Source organism: Aulostomus chinensis, chromosome 8 (assembly GCF_037954235.1).
Source record: "Aulostomus chinensis isolate RoL2024-O1b breed Wild chromosome 8, RoL_Achi_v1.0, whole genome shotgun sequence".
NCBI lineage: Eukaryota > Metazoa > Chordata > Actinopteri > Syngnathiformes > Aulostomidae > Aulostomus > Aulostomus chinensis.
The window spans coordinates 1822610-1832758 of record NC_141327.1 but is presented as its reverse complement, the minus strand read 5'-3'; the positions used below and the strand labels follow the sequence as shown (position 1 = coordinate 1832758).

At 50.7% G+C, this 10149-nt stretch overlaps 1 protein-coding gene across 4 annotated transcripts; it reads right to left on the bottom strand.

Moving 5' to 3' along the window:
- Positions 1 to 473: 473 nt before the first annotated feature.
- LOC147256801 (multidrug and toxin extrusion protein 1-like) lies at positions 474 to 9198 on the bottom strand. 4 transcript variants are annotated; one of them, XM_086210401.1, is made up of 17 exons: positions 9051 to 9198; positions 8606 to 8844; positions 7146 to 7247; positions 6844 to 6912; positions 6522 to 6670; positions 5181 to 5223; positions 5054 to 5098; positions 4862 to 4959; positions 4592 to 4689; positions 4048 to 4229; positions 3869 to 3977; positions 3035 to 3110; positions 2553 to 2622; positions 2315 to 2447; positions 2136 to 2230; positions 2008 to 2062; positions 474 to 1929 (listed from the first exon to the last, which is right to left on the bottom strand). In XM_086210401.1, the coding sequence occupies exons 2-17, from the start codon at positions 8795 to 8797 to the stop codon at positions 1703 to 1705; spliced, it is 1743 nt and encodes a 580-aa protein (XP_086066527.1). In that variant the 5' UTR covers positions 8798 to 8844; positions 9051 to 9198; the 3' UTR covers positions 474 to 1702. The 4 variants fall into 4 exon arrangements, 2 of the variants coding, with proteins under 2 accessions (XP_086066527.1, XP_086066526.1); XM_086210400.1 differs by lacking the exon at positions 9051 to 9198 and having other exon boundaries at positions 8606 to 8990; XR_015117511.1 differs by lacking the exon at positions 9051 to 9198 and having other exon boundaries at positions 1841 to 1929; positions 2999 to 3110; positions 3853 to 3977; positions 8606 to 8997.
- Between the last annotated feature and the right edge of the window lie 951 nt (positions 9199 to 10149).

Genomic DNA, 10149 nt, shown 5'->3' with positions numbered 1-10149 from the left:
CAAGAGGGTTGTGGGTGGAGCCCCGGCTGCAGCACGGGGTCTTTCTGTGTGAGTCTCCATGTTCTCCCTGTTCCTGCTGGGTTCTCTCTGGTACTCCAGCTTCCTCCACAGTCCAAAGACATCAAGAGGGGACCAGGTTAATCCAGACTCTAAATTGACCGTAGGCGTGGCTGGGAGAGCCAATGGTTGTCTGTCTCTATGTGTTGGCCCTGCCATGGACTGGTGACCTGTCCAGGGGGAAGGCTGCTGGGATAGGCTCCACCCCCACCACCCTCAACAGGAGAAGAGGGGGAACATGGAGGGATGGATGGATGGCGTTTTCATTCAAGTTCTGAATAACTGCACAAGCGCTAACTGAACTCTGCGTACATTCCTCCAGTCCTGTATCATAGACGTAAAACACCACATCCCAAGCAGTATTTTGTGTTCATACAAGTACTGCTGTATTAGTACACACATACACCAACCACAGCTTTGTCATTTAACTATTTATTTATATTTAGAAAATATGCAGCATTATGCATCATGCTCACATAACATCTTTGGTATTTGGCAGTCCAACAGCATATTGTGTTCCAAACGCTAACAGAGGCATTAAAATATTGAGGTGTACTCTTAAACTTCTACAAATTTAGAAAATACAAAACATCTAAAAAACAGTTTACAAAAAATAGAATTTTCTGTCTAACTCTACCTGAGCTGAGCTATTAGCAGGTTTATACACACAGCTGTTTCCTCTCACCTGGCCGAAGCGTGCTGACGTCACTCATGTTGAATCAACAAGTTTCAGCTTCTCCAACATGAAATCACAGTAAAGGTCATCGGGTTTATTATGGCGGCTGGTTTATTTACGCTGGTTTGGCCAGTAACAATCACCTGGTCTCTCTGGTTCCCACTCCTACCTGTGGCTTTCGCAGCTTCCTTCACTTGGCTGACCATCAAAGGTACAATTTGTCCCTCATAAGAACAAGCTCGGGCTTTGTATCCTACACCACTAAGGCCAACTGAGGCTAAATTCCTTAGCATGAGCCGGCATCCATTTAACACTTGAAAAAGGTGATAATCTTCGTGAGGGGACATCCAAGATGGCTGCTGCTACGGCGAAGAGCTCCAGAGGCTCCTGGTCACGCCGTGTAACTCTGGGTTTAGGATACAGCTGCAGCTCTGACCAAATACCTCTGACAGTAACTCACTATCGCCCCCTAGGGAGCAAAGAGCTATTATGTCCCAACACTGACCAGCGCTATCTTGTTCAGGTGCTTACAAATTGTCACTTTTAATGAACTTCAGCCCGGCGCCACCTCCCTGCTACAGAGTGTCACAGCTGACTCTGTGTGTGAGTGGAGCAGGTCAACGTTTCTATCAGGCACTGACATAAATCTACAAGAATAAAAGCATCACGATAAACATGAGCGTGGGAACCTCTGATGGTAAAAGACGATGCTAAAATGGTCCGAAAAATTCAAGGAATGACAGGAGACTTTGACGGGAATCAAAGTATGAACCCGCCATGTGGCCACAGGACTTTTTACGCCATGTGGTTCCTCCGAGGCGCCGCGCTGCACCTAAACCAGACTCAGGTGAGAGGGTTGGGGGTTAAAAGCTGAACACCTTCACACGACCAGGTGACGACTCAGTGTTGATAAGAGAACTTCGAACTATAAAACCGACAGCTTGCAGTTGCAGGTAAAGCACTAACGCATCAATCCAACAGTGTCATGAGGAAGTGATTAGCCAGGATTCCGGCCACCAGCACCACCACCATGGCAACCAAGGTCAGCCCACGCCGTAGAACCAGCTGGGTCACTGAGAGGACATCTCCCACTGTGGTCGTAGCAGAGGTAGCCTGATCTGGGACCTCCTGGTCCTTCTCGGCGCTCTCACAGCTGGACCCAGTAGCGGTGACCTGGTCCTGGTTATGGTTCGAGTCTAGAGATTTAAAAGCAAACATTTCCTTTAAACCTTGAGAGACGAGCAGCTGCGACCAGCGAATGTGCCAGCACGCACCTGTGTTCTCCTTCTCTTGGTCTGCTTTGGTCTGGACTCCGGCTCTCACAAGGGCCTGGACAGAGACAAGGAAGTTGTTAGTCTGAGTTGGTTCCAGCTGCGGCTGTGGGAGCAGTGCAGCTACACACCTCATCCGCAGCCTTTTTCCAGTCCAGTTTGCAGAGAAATGTGATGAAGAAAATGGACTGCATGACCACGCAAACGGTAAGTCCTGTCCAAAGTCCTGTTTGAGAGGAGAAAGACGCTTTCCTGAATCTCCCTTCACGAGCAGGACATGTGATGACGAATCTTCATGGCTGCATCTTACCAACAATGCCCATTTTGGCTGCGAACATCAAGGACACGCCGATGGGGAAGCCGATGAAGTAGTAACCCACCAGGTTGCACAGCGCACCAATCAGCTGCTTCCCTGCTCCTCTGAGCACGCCTCCAGCCACGCCCTGTCCATGTCAAACACACATGTTCTCAAACCAGCTTCCCCGCACATTCATGGGCCTAAAAACTCTTATTTCTGTCAGGAAGCTGCTGTAGAAACGGATTCTCACCGCGACGGCGTCGGCAAGGTGCACGAAGAAGAATACGACCATGACATCTGACACCCTCTGAAGAATGTCTCTGAAAGATGGAGAAGACAGAATACTGGTGAGCAACTCAACTACTACAACTAATTCATGTACTACTACTAAATGTAGCTGCTATGACGTCCACGTGTCCCGATGTGTCATGCATGACGTAGTAGAGGCTGGAACATCGCTGTCCTGTCACTGAAAATTATATTGGGAGTTTTATCACTCATTGCACAGCCCTCATGACCATGGACACATGTAACATGACGTAACACACCACAGAAACATTCTCCTCCTACAGAGATTAAAGTTTGTTTCTCAACTAATAAGTTAAGCTGTAACTGGGGAGGCTATGTGTAACCAGTAAGCCCAGTTAGCGGTGCCTGATGGGACAGACTGAGCTCAGTCAGCAGGGACACGACCACCTCCACGTGGAACTGTCTGGTTGGGCGTTGACTCACTCCTCCGAGGTGAAAATGTATCCGATGACATTCCTGGAGATGCTGAGACTCGCTCCAACGAAACACGCAGTTATGACTGCGACAGGAACAGAGAACAAGAGGTTAACAGAAATAAAACGGATGAGGTCAGTATGAGGGGGGTCATCGTATCGCTGAAGATAAACTTCACACCAAGCATGTTTACGCCTGAGAGATTCATGTCAGATGTCCACTGTGATTCTTGACTTATCAGACGCTGACATCACTTCCTCCTTCGGGACACACACACACGATGAAGTGTCCTCATGAGGTTTTAGCATTCACCGGTCTAAGAGTTCTCTTCATCATACGAATGTTTCATTCCCAAGCAACAGAATTAACCTCATCACAATGAAACCTATTGTCCTCCTGAGAGCCAGCTGTTCTTCATGAGCAGGTAAACCTGCTGCTAACGTCCATATAAGGTCAGAGGTCACTTACGGGTGAGTACAGGAGCAGAGCTACAGAGGAGGACATAGAATTACAACAGAACCATGCACCAGATGTTGTAGTCAGCTCTTACAGTCAATTAAAATGTTAGAGAATAATACAGAAAGTTAATAATAACAGTATCTATAAAATACTTGATGCTTGCAGCTCTCATTAGAGCCACTAACGTCCGGACAGTGGGGAGGTGGGGGGGTCGGAGCTCTAGCTGTGTATTTTCTGCCATGTCAGCAGAAGCAAGAGTTTGTCTGCGTTGGACGAGACCTCAGAGGACGAACGGCTCGTGTACGTGACCCAACGCGTGACCTCATCATGCAGAGAGCCTGTTTGTTCTGTGCATGTTCTGCAGTAACCTGTTCGACATCTTACAGGCAGAGATGATGGGAACTTTGCTGGACAGCTTGGCTTGCTTGATGTTTCCTGCACCGAGGGCATTCCCGACCCGGACGCTCGCAGCAGCAGAGAATCCCATCGGGAACTGTGAAGGAAAGCGGCGTCACTGGCTGCTCCGGCTGCAGCGTTTATGATGAATTCACCCTTCATCTCACCATGTAAGCTACAACCGCCAGCTCATAGGTTATCGACTGAGCTCCCAGCTCCGCCTCGCTGATGACGCCGGCAAGGAACCCTCCCACCTCAAACATCCACCACTCCAGGCACAGCATGAGCATGCTGGGGATGGCCAGCTGCACGAAGGGGCCCCACTCCTGGAGGCAGTCCAGGGACCAACCTGAAGGTCAGAGTCCAGCCGTCCAGAGAGATGGTGAAATACAGAGCGACCTTTCATTTAATCAGATGAGACACTGAATCCCTATGATGAGGCGAGGAGATCACTCAATAACCCCAATTCCTCAAAGATGAGCTCTGTAGCCTCTCCTCTCCACGCCGTTACACAGTGACACACAGTTACTCATTCAAACAAACATTACACGCCGGAGCGTCAGACCACAGTGGCGGAACGCCAACGTGCGTGCGGAGAAGATGCTGCCACTGCTGTGAGGAAACAGGTGAAAGCAGCCAATCCAATCAGAGCACAGAATCCAGCTTTTCTATCAATACTGCGTTTCAGGATGAGAGGAGAGGAGAACTGACCCCCCCACGTGGCCTTGTGCAGTCCCCTCCAGCAAATATACATGAATAAGACCACGGCCAGCACATACTGGGAGATGGCGTTGGCTGCTGCAGATCCCCTTCAAGAAGAAGAAAAGAGACATTCACTTCCTGGCAGGTAGAACCAGACGCTGTTCACACTTTGAGTCCAAACACTGGTAGAACTTTTAAAATAGCGGTGACAAAGACAGGTCTCATACAAATATCCTGTAACCGGAATAAGTTACACTGTTAAGATGCAGGAAAACTCACGCAACCCCCAATTCCAGATAGTAGAGGAAGACGTAGTTGATGACAGCGTTGAGGACATTTCCTACCGCTCCTGTTACCACCTGAGGCCAAATAATCCCCTGGAAGACAAACAGCACCATCTGGTCGTGACTTTCGCCTTCATCCCTGCCATCCCATCCTGTATCATCATGTTTGACGTCGGCGAAACTGCACCTGATTCTGAAGATACCTTCCCTGCAGCTGGTACATGAAGGCAGCCTGAGGACGGACGGAGCTGATCAGAGCTAAAGAGTAGTGACCGAGCAAAGAGTGGATACCTGACGCCAGAGTGTGGACTCACAGGGAGAGCAGGCATGAAGATCTTCACGTAGAGCTGAGAGAGGCTGCGGAGCAGGAGACCAAGGGCGAGCGTCAAAGTATGAAGGACAACTCATCAGCAGCACTCTCGCTCAAATTAAGGACATCAGGTGCATTTTCCCCACCTGCATTAAATCGTTGTGACATTTTTGGACAGCTTATCTATTGTTAGCCGTCTCTCCTAGCTTCCAGCTAAATGTACGTGGCTGGCTCTGTCTACATTCTGGAGTCACACAGAATAAATGCAGGAGGGAAAAAAGGTCTCTGGGCTCAAGGCTCCTGTTGGTGAGTCATTGAGAAACACTTGGAGGCTGAGCTTCCTGTTAAAAATCAACTTCACAATATTAACAGGGACACTCTTCTGTCCAGTACTTCATCTCCATACGCGTAACCTCAGAGTTGTCAAGTTCATGGCCACTGCAACGAACTGTGACCCACTGTGCCAGCGTCTCTTGGCTCTTGTTCAGCTCCCAAATGAAGACACATGTAACAGTAAATCATTCATCCCCTCCAGCAGCCCGTGAAACCTGGCTAATCCAGCCAGCCGGCCACCTGAGCCCTCAGCATCGTCTCCACTGGTTTGTCATCCTGTTTCTTAGTGAGACCAGAGAACCACCAGAAACACCTCCACAACACTGAAGAGCTGGACTGAGGCTGACTGAGGGAAAGGGTCATTTCCTCCACTGACGCCACAGCAGAATTCAAGCCCTCCTACTGATAATAGTGCGATAATTTAGAGACAGAGAAAGTCTGATGCCAGGTAGGAGGCTGTGATGCATCGGTGAGAATATCATGTTCCCGAATTGAATAACTCATCCCACAGGGTTGATCCTGGTGGTTTAAGGGGACCTACAATGCTCCATTCCAGATTTATTAAAGAGTCACGCTGCATTCAAAGAGAAAAATCCTCGTTTATGTTGTACTGGCCCTGCAGTCCCCCCCCCCCCCCCCCCCCACCCTCCTCTGACCTTCCTCTTCCAACTCCAGGAAGGCAGCACGCTGTGCTTGTGAGCACCACCTCATCCTCCTGGAAGCTGGTTAGAAACACACTAGCAGGCTGCTATTGTTGTGCACGGTAGTCACACACTAAGGGTGGCTTCAGCTGTGATATCTGACACAACAAGACGACCGGCCGCTGCTAATTCTCCACTCCACAAAGCCCCTGAAGCTTCTTTCAGCTCAATGTTTGGATTTCCTGGCCCTCGGCTGATGAGTCCCTCATAAATGTGTGTATCTGTGTGTCTGGATGTGACCACAAATCCACGGCGTCGCCGGTGGAGATACTGAGGGTGAGTGTTGTTTCGGGGATGGAATGGTGACTGACCTGGCGACCTCTGGGCTCTGTCTGACAGCGAGGAGGAGAGGTTCTGTGTTGATGAGGATCGCCCAGCAGGGGAAACAGGCCAGCAGCAGAATCAGAACCCCCCTCTGGAGGATCACACCTACACGCTTCAAGTTACCGCTCCCATACGTCTGCGTGAACCAGAGACACACAGCCACACCACAACCCGGTCAAAGAAAACTAACCCGATACAAAAGCCCTGTGTTGCTGCTGGGTAAGGAGATCCAGAACAACCTGGGACCCAGCTGGAGGAGGCGTGAGATGCTCTTGGTTAGAGAAACAAAGCGAGGGTTGATGACGCTACCTGAGATATGAGGGTGTCACATGTCAACGACAAGCCAGTGCCAATGGAAATACCAGTGACGTTAACCACCTGCAACCACAGACACAGATATCAGGGATTCAGCACACCAGCAGCAGCCGTCCACAGACATGAACAGTTGAACTCCACTGTAAATCACTGCTGAGGGTGGGGGTGAAATACTCCCTAAGTCTGCTGGATCCCTATGTATTGATTATTTTAGGATTTGGAGCGTTCAGAGCGCCGTCTGGTTCCACTCTGGCGCCCGTCGGCTGGGATGTCAGCGACTGAGAACGGCTCCTCACCGCGATGGACAGCGACACTCCTGCCAGCTCCGTTTTGCCGAGATGACCACAAAACACGGTGCTGACGAAACTGATCATGAACACCATCAACTGGGAAATGACCTGGAGCACAACAACAAACACATGGCTGGTGTCAGTTCTCATGCAAGCACAGGTGATTAACCCGGCTCTCATTTCAGGACCTGACGGTTCAGCCGGGAACTCACGGACGAGGTTCACAGTAAACCAGCAGCCGTGAAACATCGGCTGTTCAGAGTCCAGCAAGCACACCTTCTCACCCCCGCTGGCAGAGCGGTTAGTGATTACTGTGTGTGTGTGTGTGTGTGTGTGTGTGTGTGTGTGTGTGTGTGTGTGTGTGTGAGTGTGTGTGTGTGTGTGATCATAAATCTGAATTAAGAGCTCTACTATTCTTTGAACCAGATGCCTCAAACTGAAATCAGGACTTGGCAAAATGATCTGGAAGATGTCTTTAACCAGAGTGGCTACTGGTCTTTACTAGTCATCATTAACTAGACGCGTGTATGATCAGGTCACCTGGTAGTGACTTGTGAATCCTGAGTTGGAGCCGTGTTAACGTACCTATAAATGTTGTCATCACATTTAAAGGATCAATAAAGCACGTCAGCAAATGAAAACACAGGAATCCCAAACCAAACTCCTATCCAGGGCTCCTTGCACGCTGCTGACTGCTTCCTGCGTCCCCGTCCCAGGCGTCACATGATAAATTATAGACATCAACAATGACGGACAGTGAACCAGTGCTGAGGAGCAGGTCAACCCTCACAAGTGCGTTCAGTGTCATGAAGGATTTATTGTTCAAAGACTCCTGGGAGTCTGCGGCATTCCAGGCTGGATTCTAACACCTCTGAGAGGGAAGATTCCCGCCTCATAGTGATTCCCGGGAACGTTACTCAGAAACTCTGGGTTCATTTCAACGAGCTGCTGGATGCAGTTACTGTCACAGTACTAGTTATCATTAGTAGAGACGTGTAATATCACCACCCAGAAGTATTAGATCAAGGTACCCCAACACTGTCCACATATGTGTCCAAACTATGCAGAGTAGCTGCAGGAGAACCCAGGAGGAGACAGGTGGGACACAGGAGGAGACAGGTGGGACACAGGAGGAGACAAGTGGGACACAGGAGGAGACAGGTGGGACACAGGAGGAGACAGGTGGGACACAGGAGGAGACAAGTGGGACACAGGAGGAGACAGGTGGGACACAGGAGGAGACAGGTGGGACACAGAGGGACACAGGAGGAGACAGGTGGGACACAGGAGGAGACAGGTGGGACACAGAGGGACACAGGAGGAGACAGGTGGGACACAGGAGGAGACAAGCGGGACACAGGAGGAGACAGGTGGGACACAGAGGGACACAGGAGGAGACAGGTGGGACACAGTAGGTTCCGGTACCTAGGATGACACAGCTCCGCGCGTGCCGCGTCTCAACTTACCACCGGTCCCGCTAGCTTGAAAAGTTGGACCAGCTCTTTCCGATAGACCGGCGGGACGAAGCCCCCCAGCCGCCTCAGACAGGACCCCCGGCCCCCCGCAGAAGAAGCCGCTTCTGCTGCCTTCAAGTCCTCCTTCAGCTCCTCCAGAGCCTCCGAGGTTTTCAGCGACGTCTTAACTTCAGCGGCGTCCATGTCGAGGAGCTCTCGACCGACACTGTCTCAGCGCTACTGAGCCTTCCCTCCAGAGGTGACGACACACACACACACACACACACACACACACACACACACACACACACACACACACACACACACACACACACACACACACACACACACAGCCAATCGCCACTTGCAGCAGTTTGGGGGCGTCCCTGTCCGTGACGCAGCATTCACGTGCGCATTCAGTTACACAAATAATTCTTGTTCATAAAAGGCTGTTTACCAGAGACCGACCAGGACCAGGAACATGACCAAGACCAAGACCAGGAACAGGCCCAGGACCTAGACCAAGACCAAGACCAAGACCAAGACCAGGAACAGGAACTGGACTGGGTACAGGACCAGGATTAGGTCACAGCTAGAAGGTCGTGTTTGATTCCCTCAGAGGACGCTGTGGGCGCTGCGTGCGTGTCTTCTCCTCCTCCTTGGGGGCGTCTAAAGGGCCCTCCATGTTGTCCCTGTGTCTCCAGGGGTTTCCTGTCCAGGAACCCTCACAAAAACACACAACAATCCTGGTCACTACAGCACCTCCTGGTCCACCAGGGGAAAAGAAACGGTGGGAATAATTTGGTCCTCCCACGCGCTACGTCCTACTGGTGAAAGTCCCCCCTGTCTTGTGACAAGAAGCGGTCTGCCGTGCATAGGGGGGTGCATGAGTCCAGTTCTGGGCTCTCCCCAGCTTGGCAGAGATCGGTAGTGTCTGTAAGCCAAAGGTAGCGCCCAGGACTCCTAGCAAAGTGGCACCGGGTGTGCCGGAGAAATTGGGTTACAAAAATCAGGGATACAGTTTTTTAAAATAAAAAGACCAGGATTAGCGACAGGACTGGGACCAGTCCCAGCACCAGGGACAGGCTAAGACAGAGACCGGGGACAGGTCCAGAAATCTTACATGTTTTAAAGTCTCAATAAATCATCTGATATTTGAAATGTGAAGTTGCAAACATTTGATCCGTTATCTGTCTTTTAATTTCTGTCTGGTCCTGGTCCTTTCATGTCCTGGTCCGCACATCCTGGCCCTCTCACGTCCTGGTTCTCTCACGTCCTGGTCCGCACATCCTGGCCCTCTCATGTCCTGATCCTCTTACATCCTGGTCCTCTCACGTCCTGGTCCGCACATCCTGGTCCTCTCTCGTCCTGGTCCTCTTACATCCTGGTCCTCTTACGTCCTGGTCCTCTCACATCCTGGTCCTTTTACGTCCTGGACCTCTTACATCCTGGTCCTCTTAAATCCTGGCCCTCTCATGTCCTGATCCTCTCACATCCTGGTCCTCTTACATCCTGGTCCTCTTAAATCCTGGTCCTCACGTCCTGGTCCTCACATC

What these genes read in the sequence shown, in the direction of transcription:
- LOC147256801 (XM_086210401.1), bottom strand. Translation starts at nt 8,797, where the DNA reads ATGGACGCCGCTGAAGTTAAGACGTCGCTGAAAACCTCGGAGGCTCTG. An exon ending in GCACAAGGCCACGTGGGGGG is followed by an intron (nt 4,230 to 4,591) that starts GTCAGTTCTCCT and finishes TCTGACCTTCAG; the next exon opens with GTTGGTCCCTGGACTGCCTC. An exon ending in ACCTTGCCGACGCCGTCGCG is followed by an intron (nt 2,448 to 2,552) that starts GTGAGAATCCGT and finishes TGACATGGACAG; the next exon opens with GGCGTGGCTGGAGGCGTGCT.